Source organism: Zootoca vivipara, chromosome 9 (genome assembly GCF_963506605.1).
Source record: "Zootoca vivipara chromosome 9, rZooViv1.1, whole genome shotgun sequence".
In the NCBI taxonomy this organism is placed as follows: Eukaryota; Metazoa; Chordata; class Lepidosauria; order Squamata; family Lacertidae; genus Zootoca; species Zootoca vivipara.
In genome coordinates this window covers 70,277,568-70,300,550 of record NC_083284.1, presented here as the reverse complement: position 1 = coordinate 70,300,550, position 22,983 = coordinate 70,277,568, and the positions used below count along the sequence as shown (strand labels likewise).

At 41.5% G+C, this 22,983-nt stretch overlaps 1 protein-coding gene across 3 annotated transcripts in view; it reads right to left on the bottom strand.

Moving 5' to 3' along the window:
* Positions 1-57: 57 nt before the first annotated feature.
* Positions 58-22,983, bottom strand: part of LCORL (ligand dependent nuclear receptor corepressor like) — a 64,739-nt gene continuing 41,813 nt past the window's right edge. For 2 of the 3 annotated variants that reach the window (XM_035111647.2, XM_035111648.2), the window contains exons 7-8: positions 18,270-22,978; positions 58-6,680 (exon numbers count right to left, since the gene is read on the bottom strand). In XM_035111647.2, the coding sequence (XP_034967538.2) occupies positions 6,571-6,680; positions 18,270-22,978 (4,819 nt within the window). In that variant the 3' untranslated portion in view covers positions 58-6,570. The remainder of the gene's footprint in view (positions 6,681-18,269; positions 22,979-22,983) is intronic. The other variant, XM_035111650.2, reaches the window with a different exon arrangement.

Genomic DNA, 22,983 nt, shown 5'->3' with positions numbered 1-22,983 from the left:
ACAGCCAACTAACAATGTTCATGGTTTACTATGAAGCCACAACCCCAGCATGTCATCTCATGATCAAAAATGCTTATTCAGCAGAAAAAACAATTGCACGCAATGTACAAAACAATAGTGCAAGAAGAGCTGCAAACTCCTTGTTCTCTTCATCTTTGAGCTTTTGGTTAAAAACTATACAGCTGACCAGAGATGCTGTTGTGAAACTTAGCTTCTACTCCATGGGTAGATTTAAGGCACATCATTATTTTCACAGGTTGGGTGCTTATCTTGTGTCAAATATGTTCCAGTTTTCTGTTTTTTCATATGTAGAAACTGGTTAGAGGGAGGACAGGAATTAAATTTAGATTAAAAATTGAAACTACCATCTAAAGTGGATGCAGCAACCTGACTTTTATTGCACTGTCCAGAATATCAGGTTTCATTGGCTTTCTAAGTGCTGCCCTGTCCTATTGGATTGAGCTATTTGAGCATACACAGATCCCACCTCAAACTACTGTGAAACTGGATTTCCCAATCAGGAGTCTCCAAAGTGATTAGCAGTGTAGTACTTCTCTATCTGGAAAACTTCACAAGGGTGTAGTGGTTTCGAGCAAAGTTTTAATTAACGCTTCTAAAAATGGGAAATGTTGAAACATCTTGGGCTTTGCAGAGGCAGAAACTGTCTGCTTCTAGTGCTGGAATACTCTCCAAGCTACGGGCTTATTCTACTACTCAGTACACCTAGAGACATGTACGGTATATAAAATAACCATGGTAAGGTTGTTTGGGCTTCTCAGTGCATGTATTGGAACTGCAATACATGTCTAGTGCAGACATCTAGTGCAGTCGTGGGTGTGAATCTGTATAGGAAAAGCTACAACTTTCTCAAGTCTGCTGCAAATGCACAACACATGGCTCTCTGGCTTGTAGTAAGGCACAGATGTATGTATGCTCTTGCATAACCCTCTCTCAGTAATCAGGGAGATGAGGACAATTCTGGAATACATTTGGTTGGATCCTGAGAGCCACAAGCAGAATGACTTTTGCAGAATTTCTTTTCTCCCCTCCACAAAAAAAACAAAAGCTTCTGAGGGTTGGGGAACCCTTTCGTAAGGGATTTGAGAGGTTGCTTACACTTTGCAGTTATTGGGTTCCAACCCCATTTTTGTTTTGCTATTATACATTAGGGTATTTGCTTGCTTTTAATGTAGAGCCTGTCCTGTACACTTCAAATTATTATACTTTCTATATCATGCTTATTCTCTGGTGGCAGCAGCAGATGGAAGAGGCAGGCAACTACAGTGGTACCTCGGTTTATGAACACAATTGGTTCCAGAAGTCTGTTCATAAACTGAAGTGAATTTTCCCATTGAAAGTAATGGAAAGTGGATTAATCTGTTCCAGATGGTCCGCGGAGTACTTAAACTGAAGCGTTCATAAACTGAAGCGAACTTTCCCATTGAAAGTAATGGAAAGTGGATTAATCCATTCCAGACGGGTCCGCGGAGTACTCAACCTGAAGCGTACTTAACCCGAACCATGGGTGTAATTGGTTCCGGAAGTCTTCATAAACTGAAGCGTTCATAAACTGAAGCGAACCCAAAAATTCATAAACTGAGGGGTTTATAAACCGAGGTTCCACTGTATTAGACTTCTTTGCAGCTAATCTAAGAAGCATGGATTGATATCTGAGAGTGCAGTGCTTGAAAGTGATTTCTGCAAATATTTCAAAGGGTATGTGGGAAGGACTTTTGTACCTCTGCACACTTACTGCTACGTTTCCAATAGACTTGGGTAACTGAAACTCAACTGGAACTAAGGTGTGTTCATGCAGGCTCTACATGCTATGCTCAACAATATTTTTAAATGCATCTGTACATCCGCCAGCAAACATTTTAAATATTTCACTAAAACCACACAAAATACAGAAATATTTTGTTAGGTAACTGGATGAAGTGCCTGGGTTTACCACATTTCAGATGAATTTACTGCCAGTTGCATAATTTTAGCTCAAAAAGAAGAATGAAGGAATTCTCTTAGCCACTGAACACCATGCTTCTAGGTCATGACATTCCCTTATAAAGAGCCTGGCTTTTCTGTGCAATTAAGCAGCAAAATATATTTTACTTAGTATGTTAAGTTGCACATATATTGAAAGGTATAGTTACACTACATACTATTTTCTCCTATAAATGAGTGGCTGTTTCTTTTTTATGGAGAAATGTCAAGAGTTGCATTTAGGGACAGCTATAGTATACCCTGTTGATCCAGGATGAGTCACTAGCTATATACCACTAGTGCGACTAGTTATGATCAAGACTATTCTTAAGTAAGCCAGTGACATTACTGAGATTTTAACTCTTATAAATCCTACTAGTGTATTTCAGCCCGTTCAATAACGGGCGCTAGAATCCTGGGGTTCGGAGAAGCGCTTGCGGGACCTGTCCTTGCGGTCGGCGGCAGGGGGGCAGGAACGGAGGAGAAAGCGCTGCTTTCTCCTCCCTTCCTCTCCCCCAGCCGCCGACAGGAAGGACGTGGGACACAAACGCCTACCTCGCCGCCTCCGCTTCGCAGCCTCCCGCTGCTCCTCTTACGGGCCAGGGAGGGTTGTGAGGAGGAGGCCTCCGCCGGCCTCCACCCTCGCTTCCCTGACGTGCCCTGCAGTGAGGCGGTGTCTGGCCGGGAGCAGCGGTTGGAGGAGGCAGATGGGGGGAGAGTGTGCGCGTGCAGTCTCTCTGTCCAATCCCTGTGTCCCTGGGGCACATGCGCAGTAACACAGGGACACACGGAAAACTTGGACGCAGAGACACTTGCATATTATTATATAGGATGCTAGCTGCTACACCTAAAAGTCTGTACATGTTGAGAAAAGATTCAGATCAAACAGTATAGGAACTGGGCTGGTGGAATCATCCAGATGTCTAATATTACTGCACAAGTCTTAGAAGAATGAGTCTGCATGTCTGCCTTTGGGAAAAGGGCCAAAGGGGACCATCGGTTAATTCCGACCATTAAAATCCAACTTTTTTAAAACGGTGGCCTACATTCAAAACTCTTGGATAGGGTACCAGGTACTCATGAATTGAATGGTGGCACTGGAGGCTCAGGGGATTTGCCAAGGACTAGGGGTGGGTCCCCCCCTCTTTCTAGTTTGGGCTGGTTTGCCAGTTAAGGTTCTGTTTGGATAGAAATGACTTTGCCACTGTACTCCATGCTCTGGTAACTTCCAGATTGGATTATTGCAATCTGTGGGGCTGTCCCTGAAGACAACTTGGAAACTTCAATTGGTCTAAATGCAATGCTACCAGATTAGTGTCTGTGATTCGGTTCAGATCTTATATTACCCGTTTTAAAACTGTTGCACTGGTTGCCAGTTCATTTCTAGGCCCAATCCAAAGTGCAAAGTGTTTAAAAGTCCTAAACAACTCAAGTCTCAAATACCTGAAATATCATTTCCTTCTCTACAGACCCTCTCAGGTGTTAAGGTCAGCAGAGGGGGGGCCTTTTGGGTTATTCCACTACCCTCAGAAGCTTGGGGGGGAGGGCAGCAGCCCAGGAGAGGGCATCTTCTATTGCAGCTCCTAAGTTGTGGAACTCCATCCCCACACATCTAAATCATACCGCTCTAGCAAACGCTGTAAACACCTCTTTTGATACCCAATATGTATATTTTTAGGATCCATCTTATTTCTGTGATTGCAAAGAGTTTTAAACTGTTATAAGAATTGTGTTTTAATGGTTGTAACCCACCCTGAAACTTTAGGATGAAGGATAGGTAGTAACTACTACTATTATTAATAATTCAGAGTGTAGTTGCCAACACCAAGACCCAGAAAGCCATGGTTTGTAACTGCATAATCTCCTGCACTAATTAACATTCATGACAATCCAAACCTAAAGATCCCATGGAAAGTAAGCATCCTTTATGGCCAAATCAGCTTATTTACAAAAATACATAACTGCAAGCTGTATTACTAATCTCCAAACATAGGTATTACTCTATATCTGAGCTTTGTGCTTTTAACACATCCTTGTAGGCCACTTCAAGCTCTTGCATGGCCAAATGCATAGGGTGTTATTCAACTTCCATTTTACTCTTGAGAAGATCCAGTGAAATTAAGAGACCTAACTTAGCCACGTCCTTTCATTTCCATAGGACTACACTGAGTAAATTAATTGCATTCCACCCAATGATTGACTCTGCAAACTTCTAGAGCCTATATATAAGCATGCACATTCTGGTCTGTAAATATGAACTAGATCAGGCATCCCCAAACTGCGGCCCTCCAGATGTTTTGGCCTACAACTCCCATGATCCCTAGCTAACAAGACCAGTGGTCGGGGAAGATGGGAATTGTAGTCCAAAACATCTGGAGGGCCAAAGTTTGGGGATGCCTGAACTAGATTTTCCTCTATCTTAGGCAGTACCTGACTTCTAAAAAAGATGGCACAGTCCTGAAGAGGATAATTTGTGGACAGACCATTCTACTATATCAAATGGCTGCTTTGGGGAAGTGGAAGTCCCCTTTATCAGCCATGCACATTCTGGGATCTGTGCATACTCTGCTCATGGAATCCCTCCATCATCTTCTGCTGGGGAAAATTTCCTTCTCCCCATTGGGCTGGTGAGGGAAATAATGTAATTGGTGAACATTACCGCACTTGAAGATTTATAACTTGGGCCGTCTGAGCAGAAATACCAGGGCAAAGACACAATGGGACTGACAACTTTCAAAAGGTATATAAGTGCCCTTTTCACTATAGATGGCATAACTATACCTTCTAGTGCAAAGGTTTACATAACTCTGCGGAAACAGATACTGTAAAAAGCAGCCTGGGATGGATTAACCCTATAGTTACTCTTGCCCAATCTAACGATCCTAATTCTACTTAGGTTGAATCATTACAAAATGTTAAAATATTCTGGCATCTTTATACATTTATTTGAAATATAATCTGCAAGATGAGTAGCTGAACACATGATTATTTTTTTAAAGAAGAAATGCCTACTGCGATTATACAATGTTGGATTGAACTTTCCCTCTCCCCCCCCCCAAAAAAATCTCAATTTATAATCAGTTTATCAAGCAAAGCTAAACCATAAACTGTGATGCTCAAATACTAAAGAAACACCATCCAAGTAATATACATGTGCACAAACTCCTTGCTACACTGTTTCTTGGTGCTTCCATGCAGATACCTCAGACTGGGAAGGCAGAGCAGAACTGCAGACTACAATATACAATGTACTGTATACAATATACATGATTGTCTGTTCTGTTTGATGAAAGCCTGGCAGGTCTGGCTCTGGGAAGGGGCGAGAGAGGGAAATGTTTAGCCTCCATGGAAGTATATCTTTCCTCCCCATTGAATCTACAGAACTCCCCCCCCCCCAAAAGCTATGAACCTGGAGACTTTTGAAATCCATCAAAAGTACATGAAAATAACTGACAGCTCGGTGCAGAGGTAGATTTATTACTGGAATGATATCTAGGGACCCTACACATTTCAAGCTACACAAACGTCATCACCGTGGGGTAGCATCAGTCCTGATCTAGAACAAAACCGTTTCAAGTCACTCCCAGTTCCCTCTGCACTCAGTATGTAGACTAGTGTCCTGGACTGGGGGAATCTGTGCAGAGAAGCAAGGGTCTACTAGCAAGGCCAATGCAGGTGTGCACCTATTACGATGCTCACCTGAGTCCAGCTTAATGAGCTGGATTGGGTCAGAGATTGGGGGAAACCCTTTCAACCCTAAGGGAAATAAGGACACAAGAAGTTAACCCCAGTCCTCCACAGGCATCTAGTTAAAAGTCCATAGCTTCCCACAGTTACATTCCCCTTAGTCTGTCTCAGGTGAGGTAACAGTGCAGAAGTCCCAAGTATCCAGTAAAGATCCCTTCCCAACCAAACAACTTGCCAACCAAGTTGTCTGCCAAAGGGACAATTTTAAGGAAGCTCTGCAGACAAAAAAAGAAGAAGCTAATTTTAACACCAAGAAAAAATATACATAAAAATAGGGCTCATTACAGCAATCCCAACTTCATCAGAGAGAGGTTTCTGAAGTTGCTATTTTCTGCAGGGTTGTTTCCAAAGGTCTTTTGAAAAAACAACAACAACACCATGCACATATATCTTAAGATACACACAAAATGTCACATAAAAACACAGCAATGCAATTTTACTCTGCATTGGGGGGGGGGTGGAATCTTAGGAAGCCAGTTTGCCCAGCATGCAACTTCTGGGCACCATGACCGAATGGCTAACCATTTTAAAGAGATTTTGGCATGCATGTTCACAAGTCAGTCATAAGAAGCTTACGAATGGGCACAGCCCCCCAGGGCACTTTCTGGGAAGACTATGCCTGACCATCAAAAGAAGCAAAGAAGCTCTTACCCCAGGTAGCACATGCTTGCCTGGCAGCAACCCAAACAGCCCCCAGAAAGGTAGTGTCTAGATCTTTGAAGCAGTTTTGCTTAGTTATTACAGCAATGGCTTGCTCAGTTTTTACAATCATTCACAGTATTGCATGCTTATCAGCGACTACAAGACAGATGGACTCATCTTGACGATTCATGGGTTTTGCTGTTAGACTTGGGAGCTTCCATGAAGAGGCAACTGAAATGGGATCATGGAGTATTCAACAGCTCTGCTTGCAAATCCTCCCAGCAAAGGCAGTCCGACAGGTTTAAGAGGTCCTATAAAAAAGAGAAAATTAAGACCTGGACTTCACACATTTTTGTATGAATGGTGTGTGCGTTCACAATATCCAAAATTTAGCAGAGGTTTCTGATGGTACAAACCCATTTAATCAGGACAAATATATTTATTCTTTGCAATTTTTGTCAAATGCTGTTTTTCTTTATAGTTCAGCTAAATTAAATAATCCAGCCTTAGTAATTTCAATGGAAAAGTTAAGCATGTGGTGTAGTGGTTAAGAGTGGTAGACGCCTAATCTGGGGAACCGGGTTCACATCTCTGCTGCTCCACATGCAGCTGCTGGGTGGCCTTGGGCTAGTCACACTTCTCTGAAGTCTCTCAGCCTCACTCACCTCACAGTGTTTGTTGTGGGGGAGGAAGGGAAAGGAGATTTTTAGCCGCTTTGAGACTCCTTAGGGTAGTGATAAAGCGGGATATCAAATCCAAACTCTTCTTCTTCAGTCTTTTCCACTGAAGTCAATGGGGCGTAAGGCCCAACCTTTGTCCAAAGCTTACAAATTCAGAATTTGTCTGTCAGTGATTTGCAAGGGAGCCACATACATAGTGTTGTAAAACTTTATATTATTGCCTCAATTATCAATTATATTATTACATAAATTATCAATTGAAGGTATTTACATCATCCAAGGAAGCGTATTCCATTTATCTCTGTTTTGAGATAACCATTTACACAGGGGTTGTTCTGAACCCCTGTGTGCATCAGTGAAATAATGTAGAATGGGGAGCACCCTGGAGATTCCCAGTGGCTCGCGAGGAGACCAACCCTCCTTGCAAGCCAGAGGCTTGCTGAAAGCTTCCCTGCACCTCAGCTGAGCTGGTCATGGCTCCCGTTGTCCCTCCGGCTTGTAGGAGCTGCAGACACATGGGGGTTTGCACAGCTGACACGCAATGAAGTGAGAGCTGGAGAGGCAGCAGGGCGCTTTGTTGAGCAGCTGACCTGAACAGCCTCAACAAACCTCTGGCTCACGGGGAGACCCTTCCCAGGACCCAAAGAGGACTCCTTCCGAGTCGGAGGCGCAGTGGGGCTTTCCAGCTAACAGTAGCCGCTTTCCCATGGGTCAGCTGTTAGCTAGAAGGCTGAAGAGCCTCAGTAAAGCCCTGCTGCACCTTCTACTCCTGAGGAGACCCTCCATGGAGCCTGAAGAGGATGTCCCCTTTGGGCTCCAGGGAGGGTCTCCTTGCAAGCCAGAGGCCTTTTGCGGCTGCTTAGCAGATGTGCGGGAAAGTTTCCCTGTGTATCAGGTTAGCGGCTCAACAAAGCCCTGCCGCCCTTCCAGCTTTCACAGCTGATGAATAGAGAAGTTTCTTCCCTGAGCATCAGCTGTGCAAGCCCCTAAATTCACCTTAATAACATCTTCGTCCATTCATCCCTTTTTGAACATTCTATCAGGCTTCATTGCCTGCAAGTTAACCCACAAAATCAGAGAGCTGACTACCAGAATTAAGAAAGTTCTTTCTCCGCTTCTGATACACCTGCCCTCCCATTTGTACATGCCCATGCACATCTGGATCTTAATTCTGGAGGTCTTTGGCTGCACAGATCAATGTATGGTGACCAGTTAAAGAGACATCAAATCTGCTCCTAGTTTAGATAGGCAACTATTCGGGGCATTGCATCGCTGAAAGTAAGCATTTCAAAATCCTATGGATTTACTAACGCAGCTCAGTTGGTAGAGCACGAGACTCTTAATCTCAGGGTTATGGGTTCAAGCCCCATCTTGGGCAAAAGATTCCTGCACTGCAGGAGATTGGACTAGATGACCCTCACAGTCCCTACAATTCTCTGATTCTACTGCCCCATTGAGTAACTTTGGCTTGATTGTTCCTTTTCCTCCTGATTTTGTAGGTAGCTTATTTGGCCCCCCCTAAAAAGGGTATCAGAGTTAACAGACATTATGTAGTTTTAGTATTTCATCTTAACATAAAACCAGTGTTTGTTTTGGTATCTCATCTTAAGTAAGTTCCAATATTTCACACTCAAAGCTAATTTGAAATAAGGCCAATTGCTTTTATCTTTTCCCACAGCTGTAGAAAAATAACTGGAATTGAAACTTTCGAAAAGGATTTTTGTCCCCAGCTCAGCAAGAGCATCCGGGGCAGATTCACATCCTCAGCTAACAAAAAACAGAACGAGGGGAAAAACCCCAGAATGAGATGAAAAGAGAAACAGCAGACAAGGCAAATAATCCAGTTAGGGATGCCTGTGTGTGGCAAGAGCTTTCTTTTGCAAGTCTTATCTAAAACTTTGCATATGAGCTGGGATTCTAATGCATGTTACATTAACAATGTGACAAAATATTAGGAGGAGCAGGGAATCACCATTGCCCCCCCCCTAATCATTATATTGGTAACCCCCCCTCGACCTCGTGGCAAATAGCATTTGGAAAAACCTGTTACTGGAAAAAATAGTGCATTTGTGCTCTCCAGCTCCAGAGAGGCACCATGTTAAGGGGGCAGTGAGAAGGAAAACCTAGCTCCTCTCCCAGAGTGTCGGCAGCAGTGCTTTCAGGTGGCACACATTTGGGTGCGGGTCGTGTCCATGTTAGTTGACTATACTTGCTGTAGACATTTTGTACATAAACCCTATTAATAATAAACCCTGATTTTGGTGACATTCAAGGTCAAACTGTAAAGCAGCAGTGCGTTTCGAGGTATCTATTGCTATTTTATTTTTAACGTCTTATAAAACAGGTTTGCAGAAGACTAGATTTGCTGATATTGTACTCATCAGCAATTTATCAGTAATTGCTGGTCATTTTTTAATACTAAGCTATAGTGTTTTGCATTGTCACTCTATTGTTTACTTTTTAGGTGTTACTTCTTTCTTGAAAAATGTAAATGAACGACAAACTATAGCAATGCTTTCGGTACAGGACAGTAACATACACCCCCCCCCCCACCAAAATGAATTGATTCATCAACCAATCTGCACAACGTATTAATATTTGGGTAACATTTTGACCTATCATCTTCTGATCACAAAATGAAGTGCAAGTCCTTCTGCTTCTCTAATTCACATTAGAGGACTGTGGGAGAAAGCAGTTAAACATAATAGGAAAGGGTGGCTGGTGGCAAGTGCATAATAGGGTGATGACTTCTTTTGCCTATTAATGACTAAAATGAGGTATATTCCATTGAAATATTTAAAAAGGTTAGGCACAAACCGTTTTTAATTTTTTTTTATGCCGTTTTACCATTTCATAAAATTGTATTAACAATTCTATATATATTTCGTATCAAATTTGGACACAACACCACATTCCACAATGGGGAGTGTTCTTAGCAACATAGGGTACACAAATGTCACATTTGAGCAAGGTAAAAGCCCCTTTTGGGGACCTCAAAACTCTGCCAGCAGACCCTGCCGGGCATGCTGGGAGAAGAACCTACAGGAGAGGTAGCAAAACACTGTCCTCTGCAGCTAAAAAAAGCTTCCTTGTGTGTTTGATGACCCTGTATAATGTTGTATATATGTGACTCTAAAGCTTGGGTTCAATTTTATATCTGCTTACAGTGACTTCAAAAATGGTCAAAAAACAGATAAATAAAAATGTTTACATCATTTTGTGCGTGAGTTGTTTTTTTTAATCAAATCTCTTTGAAAGTAAGATTTTATCTAATCTTTAATGAAAGCTCCTCAAATTATGATACAAGGAAATGAGGCTGTAAAAAAGTCATCACCCCAGTGCACACCCAAAGCAGCATTGGTTACTTGGGCAATTGGCAGGTGCAGGTGTCAGGTCTGCCGGCATAAAATGTGTGATCAATCAATCAATATACTTTATTCGACCGATAGTCAGAACAAAAACATTTCACAATACAAAGATAAACATATAAAACTGAAGGCATCAGGAGGATACATAAAATATAAAAAATATAAAACTGAAGACATCAGCGGGATACATAAAAATATAAAACTGAGGGCATCAGCAGGATACATAAATGGGGTATGACCGCACTACTAAACCTCCTACAGGTAACCCACATCAAGACATTCGATTATACGTTTCCGACACTTGAGCGCCAGGAAAAGGAATTTAGCCACTGAGAAGGTTATTTTCCCAGTGGGCTTGTTTAGCAAATATGCTGCCTGCCGTTCTCTTGGTCGGGAACTAAACTGAGATAAATACGGGTCTATAAGATATTGCCTTAAATCATTATAAAAGGGACAACTCAGTAGAATGTGTTCTGTGGATTCTACCTCACCCAAGGCACAATGGCACATTCTCTGACCATATGGGACTCCTCCAAATCTTCCCCTCAAAACCGCCGAATCAAGGACATTCAGTCTAGCCGCAGTAAGTAGTCTGCGGTATTCCACGTAGTGGATATCCGCCAGGTAACGGGCTGGTGCAGACCGATACACCTGCTCCCCTAAAAACATCCCAGATTTCACGCGGGCTATGTCCTCCTGTCTGGCGATATCCCCCAATCTCTGAGCGATCATCGCTTTAGCGCGACTGAACGTCATGGACTCAATATAAAGGGAGGACAGACCGCACTTTTGCACTTCCTCTACCACTTCCCTTTCCCATGGAGATTTAAAATTATCCCTCAGAATCAGGGGGGCCAAACCCATCGGTCTGAAACATAGTTTGAGCCATAGCCATAATTTCGCTTTCAGGGCCACATACGTAAAGGCTTGGCAACCGGTCTCCAATCTCATGATCGCACCCGCAACAGAAGGGGGGATCCTGAGAATGGCCCTGAGGAATTGTGATTGGATGGATTCCAATCTTACAAAGTCCCTACGCGTACCCAAGGCAATGCCCACCAAAAGTAGTGGGAGAACTTTCATTTTAAAGAGTCGCAGGGCAACATCCACTGTTTGTGCCTGTTTCTTGGAGTACAGGGATCTAATCAACAGAGCTGCTTTAGAAGCATTTGCGGCTATATATTCTCTGTGTGCCAAGAAGGACCTGTTTGATCGAACTATCTGACCCAGGTATTTGAAGCAACTAACCTGCTCTATGGGAATACCATTAATTGACCACAAATTAGGTTTTGGTCGAGCAGCAAAGACCATTATTTTGGTCTTGGCATAATTAAGATGGAGCTCGTGTTGGGTCACGTATTCATGAAGAGCTCGAAGCATCCTCCTTAACCCAATGGGGGAGGTAGCTAAAAGGGCGGCGTCATCCGCATACAGGAGGACATTCAAGGCTCTACCTGCTAATTTTGGCGGGTGGAAAGCAGCATTGGTCATATGGGCCACTAGTGAGTTAATATAGAAATTAAATAGGGCAGGGGCAAGCAAGCAGCCCTGTCTTACCCCTCTAGTGGTGGCAACCGGATTAGAGACTAGCCCCTTGCCATCTAGCCTAATTGTGTGATATTTCATAGCAGATAAACTCCAGATTAGGGCTGGGCGATGAATGCTTTTCAATATCGCGACATATCACCAGTTAAACATCGCAATATATCACGATATCTGAAACTAGGAAGGAACTACCATATTGGCCCAAATATAAGCCACAATTTTCCAACTGGTAAAAGTTACAAGTGTGGCTTATATTCGCAACCTTACGGTACCACTGCTGAAACAGCTGGCCACGAGGGCCTTCAGGGGTTTGGGACAACCGTTGCACCCGTCCTGACCGCCTCTTCCAAGCCGCCATAAGGAAGGGCACTGGCAAAGAAGCATGACTCCCCCCCCCCAAGGAAGCAGCCTGGGAGCATGGTGCAATAGCTCGCCCGCCATTCCCGAGCCTCCCCCGGTACCAGCCTGGGGAGGTATTGCCAGGAGGCGGTAGTGTTGGGAGGCCGGTGCGCAACACGCTCGGAACCGAGCATCAGCCACCCCCTGTTCAGGACGGTAGTGCCAGGAGAGGGGCCGTACCCGCAAATAAGCCTTGAATTTTAAAGGTGCGGCTTATTTGCGGGTGTGTTTATATTCTGGCCAATACGGTATGCAATGTCCTGGCAACTGCTACTACTTAAGGGTCTAGAACTGATAAATGATGGTAGTGCATACAAATAATCTGGGGCTGCCAGGAGGGCTAAGAGGCAGCCCAAACGGCAGCAGCCTGGCAGTGGCAGAACCAACAGCATCAGGGGTCAGGCAGAAGCAGTGGCAGCCTGGCAGCAGGGGCACAATAATCAGCCTGCGAAGCATCGTCATGGCAGTGGTGGCAGGAAACGGTGGAAGAAGCCACGAGGACTCGCAGGCCACCACTGATTGTGCTGCCGTGAGACCTTGCAGGTTGTCGCCACTACTGTCAACCTGTACTGCGACCATGGCAAGCTGCTTCTGCCACTGCTGTTTCTGACTCCCAGCAGGCCTGCTGGCAGTCCCAGATTATTTGTATTCACTATGACTCATCACCATACTTTGGATTGTCCTGAATAATACCATTTGGTAAAAGGTAAAGGGACCCCTGGCAGTTAGGTCCAGTTGCGGATGACTCTGGGGTTGCGGCGCTCATCTCACTTTACTGGCCGAGGAAGCCGGTGTACAGCTTCTGGGTCATGTGGCCAGCATGGCTAAGCCGCTTCTGGCGAACCAGAGCAGCACATGGAAACGGCATTTACCTTCCCGCTGGAGTATTACCTATTTATCTACTTGCACTTTGACGTGCTTTCAAACTGCTAGGTTGGCAGGACCAGCAATCGAGCAACAGGAGCTCATTTTGGCCTGCCGGCTGAATGTCCTGGCACCTGCTACTACTTAAGGGTCTAAAACAGAGATACACTCAGTGTGTAATGATTGATAATAATGTCATTTATCTGTTTTAGACCCTTAAGTAGTAGCAGTTGCCAGGACATTGTCCTGTTTGCCTCTGTTTAGTTCCTTCCTTATTTCAGACACTGTGGTAGATTGCAATATTTAGCTGGTGATAACATTGCAGTGTTTAGCTCAGCCATCCTCAAACTCGATCCTCCAGATGTTTTGGGACTACAACTCCCATTATCCCTAGCTAACAGGAGCAGTGGTCAGGGATGATGGGAACTGTAGTCCCAAAACATCTGAAGGGCCAAGTTTGGGGATGCCTGGTTTAGCTGGTGAGTTATCACAATGTTGAAAACCAGGTATCGCCTAGCCCTTACACACACTGTGATTCGTGATATATTGCCAGCTCAAATATTATGAAACAATTATCAAGATGTGAACATAGCTGCCAAGTTATCCCTTTTTTTAAGGGAAATTCCATTATGCTGAATAGGCTTCCTTGCGAGAAAAGGGAAAACTTGGCAGCTATGGATGTGAACTTCAAACCGGTGTTGAGATGATATATTGATATATCGCCCAGCCCTACTCCAGATATCTTGTAGGAGAGGGGATGTCAGGGAAGAGGCTGAGACTTGTTTTATTTGCTAGAGATTTAGGGAGCAGATTGGTAAATGGTAAAAGGGGGAGATTGGTTAAAAACGAAGTTGAATGGCACCGCCAAAAGTGTTAACTCTTTCCAAAACAACTGCTCAAAACTGCAAGAATAGAAGGCATACCACAGATCAGAAACAGTACCACCAAATCCTTGAGGGTGTCAGTGTGGTTAATGAGCAGAATCAAGGAAGCTATTAAAGAAGCCTTCCTTCAGAAGATGGAAGTCTTGCCCATAGGAAGACAAAAAAGGAACACAAACACTGGCAAGAGAAATGCAGGCAAACAAGAGAGCCAAAAGAAGAATTTGAGCAGCATATTGCTAAAAACATTAAGAAAATGTAGTTAACTACATCAGAACTAGGAAACCAGCCACAAAGGTGGTTGGACTGCTGGATAACAAGGGAGTGAAAGGGATGCCGAAAGAAGAAAAGGAGACTGCAGAGAAACTGAATTCTTTGCATACGTCTTCACTGCACCAGGTTCAAACTGGTATGTTCACAAAGGTAGTGTGAAAAGCTAAGGCTGATATCTATATGCATCTACAGATGAAGGGTGGTATACAAATTTAATAAAAATAATAAAATTAAAATAAGGCAATTAGTGGCAATGAGAAGAAGTTCTAGATCTTATTGACCCATTAAAAATTAACCATTCATCAGGTGCAAATATTATCCCTCCGGAGTCTTTTCAAGAACTCAAATGTTATTAATTTTGGTCTGCTAACAAAACTATGCAACTTGTCCCTAAAAACAGCTCTATACCTGAAGACTAGAAAACGGCCAAATGTAACATACATTTTTAAAAGACATCCAGGAAAGAAGATGTCATTTAGCATGTGGACAGGGACAAAACCATACAGTCTATGAACTTGGACTTTGAATACTCTTTTGATAGTTCCTCCCCCCCAAGACTCCTTTGTGACCCCAATGTGACAAGCGGACAAGTCGTCGGATGAAACAGTAGCTGGATAAAGAACAGGAAGCAATAGAGTAGGAATAAATGTTCAGTTCTCACATTGGAAAGAGAAGGTGGGTTCCCCCAGGAGCTATACTGCACCCTAAATTATTTAGAGTTAGGTGAGATGATGACATTTCCTTGAAAACACCAAATTGTCTGGGGTGGTAAAGATGAAGGGATTTTCAAGCTCCAAAAAGATCTATCCAAGCAGAGTGAATGGGCATTAATATGGCAAAGGCAATTCATTGTAAATAAGTTTAACATGATGCACATTGACAAGATCTGAACGGAGAAACAGCTCTTGGGGGTGTGAATGAAAAGGTTGAGCAGCCCTGAAAAATGTAAATTCTATATGCTAGGGATCATTATAAAAGGGTTTAGAAATAACACTAACAATGTAATTTCTTTAAACAAATCAATGGTGCACTCACCTTCAAAATACTGGATATAGTTCTGATAGCTGCATCTCTAAAAAAATATTGTAGAGCTGGAAAATGTGCAGAAAAGGGCACCCAAAATGATCAGGGGGGTTGGAACAAACACTTCTATGAGGAAAGGTTATTACATTTGGCCCTTTCTATTTTTCATAAGGTGAGTAAAGGATAACAAGGGCTTTATAGCTTTCTTTATACATGGGATGAAGAAAAGAGATAATACTAGAACATGGGGTCATCAAATGAAGCGGAATGGCAATTCAGAGTTCATTGAGGTCAATGGGAATTACTTTTAAGTAAAAATATAGAGGCTTGCATTGTTAATTCCTTATAAAAAACAGACATTAATTGCTTAGCACCAATAAACTGTTCAAAAATACAGGTGCCCTGAAAAATAATTGCACTGAAACACTCCCTCTCCTAAAAGTACCACTGCATGAAACAGTTGATGAAAATTTGGCATTGCAATACAGATACTTTAAGTCGTACCTGTATTACTGAAGTTTCACATTAATGCCATTGTACATATATGTCATTCTCCCATTCTGCCCATTCATTAAGATATTCAGAGGAGGCCCTATTAACTATGCCACTGCCTGCAGACCTTCATTTGTGGCAACTTGGAATAAGCTTCCCACTGAGATATGGCTTCTGGGAAGCTTCTGCCAGCTGTTAAACCCTATCTAATTACTCACATTTCCCTGAGCCTCTGATGTAAGTTCAATGATTCCTGGTCTTGGTAATTGTAATATGGGGTTTTCATGGAATATGTAATTGTTTCAGAATTGTTGTTTGGTTATGAATTTGTTTTATTATTCACAGATTTGGTGATACTTTTAAAAAATAATACCGGAGAGAAAATGAATATTCTAAATACATGACTATGTACTTAAAGTGAGGCATTTTCTTACGGTCATTAGAAGAGGGCATGTGGAATCTAATTATGTGCCTAAAATTAATACCATCAGAGCTTTGGATTACAAACGGAGGCAGATTTGATATGATGTCTCCTCTGGTTACAGCACTGTCCAGCGAGCAATGGTTTATTTCCTTTACATGCTAGTAAGTATGGAAAACTATGAACAACAGAGAAAGAACAAAAACAACACAACAGAAGTCTCAAGTGAAATAATGAAAGACTATGAAAAAGTTATCAGTTTCTTTTTCTTAAAAGGATATCACAAAGCTATGCCTGAAAAAGCAGCTATTATAGTAAGCAGAATTTTGTTGCCGCTGCCAATTTTAACACATCCGTGCTTGCTATGCAATTTGAATTTTCACCCCACCACATGAATATATATCTAAAGTTGCCAGATTACAACATGAGGTCCTGCTGGCCCCTTTAAATGCAGAGTATGTGGCTACAATATTGTTTGCCTCATTCCTGGTTCCTTCATTTCCCCCAGCTGTCCTGTTTTAGGATTTAAATAAACAGGCAAGATTGGGGGGGGGGTTGCAATCTGGCAAACTCTAACCTACCAAGAAAACTGGCAGCCATGAGAGAGCTCTTTATACATACATTAATATTAAAATGAGCAGCTCATCTTATAACAATGACTTCATGCTATAGACATTTCATTTATCTAACGCCCCCCCCCCACCAGTGTGGTTCAAAGTGCATGGATAGGACACATTCAAGATAGATGGTCCTCAAGAAATCAAAATATGCAAGTTATCCCTCCACCCCCATCCCCCAGTACGTTAATATAGGCTTGGAAATAATACAGATAAATGAAAAGGGGCATAAGCTAAGCAATTAAACATTTTAGCCTCTTCCCCAATTTAGCATAATTCTGCATTTTTAAATATAATTTGGTTGTGTCTCCCCTCCTTGCAATTTACAATTTGTCATTCTGAATAACTGGAAATTAGCCACCGCCTCCCAATTAGTCCAGATTTAAATTTTATCTTCTTTTGTTGCTTATATACCCATATTAAATGTTATTTTTAGTTACACATCCAACCTTCTTTTCTAATTATGCCTTTATAATGAAAAGAGTCCAGCTCTGTACTGTTAGTTCTCTGTCTGAATTCAGATTCCTTAGACTACTGTACCAAGCAGTACTTGGCGTGTGTCCTGCTTTCTCCAAGAATGCACATGCACATGCTAAAGTGGTCAGCAGTCTAGTTTTCATAATGCTGGGCTCTATCAGAGTAGGGAGGGGATATACATTCTATCCCAACAGATGCTTTTTCCATAGTATCCAATCTGTGCAAGGAAGCCTCATTGCCACACATATATACACAAAGACTGTGTGCTTTAAACTTTATTGAAAGGAAGCAGAATTTAGTATACGCTCTGCTCAAAATGCTTTAAATTGAAAATTGCAGAGCACTTAATGATTTTCCTGCCTGTTGTAGCATTTCTAAAGCAGTGTGTCAGATGTTGTATGGCTAGTAATTGCATTGGTAATGCTTCTTATATTCTTTATATATTGTATTTTTATTATATTCCACAGGATTCAAATTGCAAGGCAGTAAGAATACAATTTAAGAAATAAAAGAAGCAATTAACACAATTATATATCAGTATATTTAAGGTGATGGATATGTCATCTCCCATCCTTCAACCACAAATCCACAGACAGAATGCGGACCACCTCAACGAAGCTTGTAATCTGCAGACCAGTTTGGGAATTCCTGCTTGAAAATATTGTACTATCAAAGCAAATGGGAAATTCAATTTTATACAGCAAAACATTAAGCAATGCTAAACACTTTTGTGTTCCTAACTTTTGTAAAAAAAATAATCATAATGCTCTTCTGTAGAGAGCATTTTCATTTGTCTCGTTTTAATGGAACATTAATACAGATTTTGTATAAGGGTGAGGGGGAGATGAAATAAAACTTACCTAGTTGGTACTTTGAGTAACAACTTGGTACTTGGCCAGTGCTGCATAATTGCCTCGTATTCCTTTCTCTTATATTCAGGTTGGTGAGCTTGTACTGTGTCCTCCTCCTCTTGCTTGTTTTCTTAGGGACCTCAGCAGGACCATCTTCAAAAGTGACACGCTTGCTTGGCTTCTTGCAGTCTTGTTCAATGTGCAGGTCTTTAACCAAGCTGAAATTCTTAGCTTCCTCAGCATCCTTTTCACACCTGTCAGACATTCTCTGCTTAGCAGAATGGGACCTTAAAGTACAGTGCCTTTTCCCCTGAAAGTAGCCGTGACTGGCACTACGACCTACAGATTCCGGAGTGCAAACAACAGTGCTATTGAAAGAATGCTGCTCTTCGGCCGGGTTGATTTTCTTCAAAAATATTCTACAATCCTTAAAGGTTTTGTCTTTCCAGTCATCTTCACCAAAAGCATGTGCTTTCCCAATATTGTTTTGGTTGTGATATACTGATTGTGTGCTTGGTCTACAATTATTTATCAAGCCAGGCTTTGTGCTGAGGTCTGTCAATTGTGTTTTCTGTTGATAAAATGCACCTGTGATTTCATTTCCAGTTGAAGTGATTCTCTGAGAGTCTACAAGAATTGCGGGCGATTTAGTGTCTACTGTACCATTCTCATGGCTTGCGCTCATTTTGTTGTTCATCTCCTGATTTGTGTTAGCAAAACACTGGCTTTGGCAGAAGAATCGCAAATGCTTCTTCTTCGATTTCCAGTCACTTGCTCCATGATTATACAGCTTTTTCACTTGTCTCCACCGATCATGCTGTAAATTCTCAAATCTGGTTCTTCTTAATTTAGCTAAAGTGAAGTTACGTTTCCTCTTTAAGACTTGAGACCTGGCAATTTTATGTAGGATTTGTATCTTTCCTGCTGATTTTGATGGCGTGGATAGTGCAAATTTTTTAAAGTGCTTTCTCAAAGGACTAGTATTACAATCACATTGTCTTGTTCCAATTTTAAATTGTCGTGTACTAATTACTTCAACAGGATTGCGAGCATTCGCCTTTCTCACTAATGCCAGTGACTGTGTTTCCGTAGTTTGCATAAACCATGTGCACAGTTCATCTATATTACACTTTTTCTGGAAAAGCATTTTTATAGGAGATCTTTCAAGCTGTAACATGCAGGAGTCCAAAGGGTTTGATACTTTAATGCTATAGTCTTGTTCATAGAGACATTTTTCAAATTCTTCTCCGCTCACGTGCAACCAAGTATTTGTTATCCGTTCATATCTATTATTCAGTTCTTTTAACAAGGAATCATTAGAAATGGAAGGATCCCACCATCTGAGGGAAGAGTTTGATGAAATGGTGGGATCTGATGACATTTCATTAACAAATCTAAACTTATTATTCTCTGAACTTTTTTTTGCTTTTTCTGGGCCCTTATTTCCTGAGGTATCTTTGGGTGTCATGTTTGAATGTTTTATTTTTTGATTCTTAGCATTTTTCAAACAGAGCTTGTAGGATTTGTGTAGAAAGGCACGTCTACAAGACAGTGAGTTAGAGGATGCTAAGGACTGTAAGAAAGGCAATGATGGTCTTCTATCTCTAAGAGATTGTCTCAAAGGGATTTCGGGTTTACTTGGGGCTATTGTAATAATTTCGTCTGAAAAATCCTTACTTTTATCATTCCGGAAGCTTTTTGAAACATCCAACTTATTGCATTGATGATCAACCTTCTTAGGAGACGCATGTTTTTCTAACACAGTCTCTTGTTCTAAAGGAGGCAGGCAGCTGCTAATATTCACTATCCTTTCCTGAGATGAAATCTGGTTAACAGTCACTGATATGCCAGATATTTTTACTTTTGCTGGTCTACCAGGTTTTCTAATTATATTTAAAGGCTTCTGTTTTGGTCTTACGATATTGCTGCAATGGGATGGTAGCACTGGGCTGCTCTCTAAAGGTCTAACATACTCATAGCCAGAGGTCTTGTGTTCAGTAGCCGAATTTTGCATACTTCTGTTTTTTGGCAAACTATTCCTCGTTTCTGAGTTCTGCTTCACTTGATCAGATTCACATATAACATGATTGTGAGCACTTGGTACCAAACTGACTACATTTAGGCTACCTTCAGAAACACACCTCTTAGTCCTTCGTGACCTTCCAAAGACAACTGTCACAGTAATGTTTTTGTTAATATTGTTGTCCTCTAGAACTTCTGCATTGGAGCTCACACTTTTTTTCCTAGCACTGATGGAATCACTTATATTATTGGCATTTTCAGCATCTAGCTTAGGCTTTGGCGGTCGACCAATTGGACGCTTAATCTGCTTCACAACTTGAGGACCTAATTTTTTGGGTCGGCCCGGTTTCCTTTTCAGAGAGGATCCATTGCCACTTTGTTCTAAAGGGTCTTCATCTGGCTTACGCTCACCCATGTTTGTTTCGGGAGCAATAACTGTAGGAAAAACAGAGTTTACTTCATTTTTAGGACTGTTTTCAAGAGAAACAGTTCTACCAGGATCCACAGCTTCCAATTGTTTTCCTGCTAGCACACTTGTTTTCCTCTGAAGAGAATAAAGGTCAATGTTTAATTTAGCAGAATCATTTACAGAGGTTAGTGTGTATTTCACTCCTTCGCTACTATTAATCTCTGAAAGGAACATAAGTTTTATAGGACTAGAGTAATTTAGTGCTGGAGAATTATCTCCCACATCAGAACTTGATTGCAAGTCCTCATTATGGTAAGTCAATGAATCTGAATTAAATGCTGATGATTTCAAAGGGCTTTTATATCCTTCATCAGACACTTTTTCTTCTTTTGTTGGCAGGCATTCCTGTTTGCTATTATTGCTACATGGTGCATGAGCTTGTGACAGTACATATTGTCCTGTACTTCCATTTTCACTCATGCTAATAAGAAGACCATTTTTAGCGTTATTGTTGGCTTCATACTTGTGCGTATCTTTCAGTTTGCTGGATATTTTATAACCATTAAACAATGGCTTTTTAGTCTTTTGAGCCATATTTATTGTATCTTCCAAACGCTCTACAACAACATGTAGATTTGTGTTTCGTACAATCTTATTTATATCTTCGTTGCTGCACGTTTGGGCCTGTAAATCTTTAAGCATTTTTTCTCTTTCCATGCAGTTAGGTTTTTTCCCGTTTAAGGATTTTTGAAATAAAAAATTGTTTGTCACATACACAGAGCACCACACAGGAGGAATAACATTATGTTTGGTCCTGTCCAACATCCTATCATCATCTCCCTTCACAGAGACTGGATCCATATGTAGTTCACGATTTCCATGTATTTTAGCCAAGCTGGTTTGGGATGTTGTAGAATTGTTTTCTGAAAATGCCACTGAACCAGAATTGGTCTCTGAATTATTCAGTAGTAGTTCTACTGTCTCTTCTTCACCTATTGGCAAAGACTTTGGTTTAATGGGAGAAAATAGCTGGTATTTATTTTCATTAATTTGTAAAGAATGATCTTTTGATGTGCTATGATTTTCATTTTTGTTTGGTGATAGTTTGCAATTTTTTTTCACATTTCTTTCTGAATTTGCCTTTTTCCTTATGAAGGTTTCATCCAAACTGGCTAGCTCCCTCTTAATTTGCAACGATTGTCTTTTAAACAGTGATGAATCGGGGGAATTATGCAGTGCAAATAAGGTTTCTTGCCGTTTGCGAAATCGTGTTTGGATAATTTTATTTTCTGCTTCCTTGTCGTGCTGGCTCAACAACTCCATAAAATTGTAATCATTTGCCTTAGCATCATGTAAAAGAGAGGATATGAAGCTCTGTAATTTAACATCAGATTCTGTTCTCCCATCACTCTTAGAAAATTTTGCAAGATTTGTTGTATCAGTAGTTTCGATTGATTTTAATTTCTCATTAATTCGATCCATTAAGTCCTGAAAGGCGGCAGCATTTTCAACTTTTTCAAGCTTATCAGAATTTATAAGGCTAGTTTCTTGATTTGCACTTAGAAAAGACTTATCCTCGTTACCGGGCACTTCTGCAATGCATAATTTATTTTCCGGTTCACACACAGAACAACTTCTTTCAGCTCGCGACAGGGAAGGAGGCTGATTACGATTCATTTCAAGTCTATTTAGAGATCCTTCAACCGATTCCTCCAAATAATCATATTCATCAGCTTCCACAGGTGATAATGTAGGTGGCGAAGGGCTATGGCCTCTGCTAGCTTTGTTAACCTTTTGCCCTGCTGAAATGAGATGCGTACAAAGTGCTGTTCTTGCTGCGTGGCTCTTACACTCCTTTAACTGTTTGAGGCAACACCTAGGAGGACTAGAAGGCACGGGATTCCTTTTGTTTACCACTGTGTTAACATATCCAACGGTCACAGACTGGCGTGACAAACTATCTAAGTCTTTCACATAGACTGACAGAGGTGGCAAACAAGTATTTGTTCTTTGATTTTGTAAACAGCACCTTTTCGTTTGCAGGTTGCCATCACAACTGCAGACTGGAATGGGCACATCGTCTTCAGATGCTTCTGAATATATAGTTTGTGGCAGTTGGCAACTACCAACAGAATCAATACACGATTCTTGGATTAAAAATTTCAACACAGCTAAAATCTGATGCCCATGATAAGAGCATAGCGATTCCAAAACCTTGCTTAGAGCAGAATTTCCTCTTTCCAATTTAGATGTTTCCTCTGATTTTGCATCATCTGTTGCACTTGAACTGAA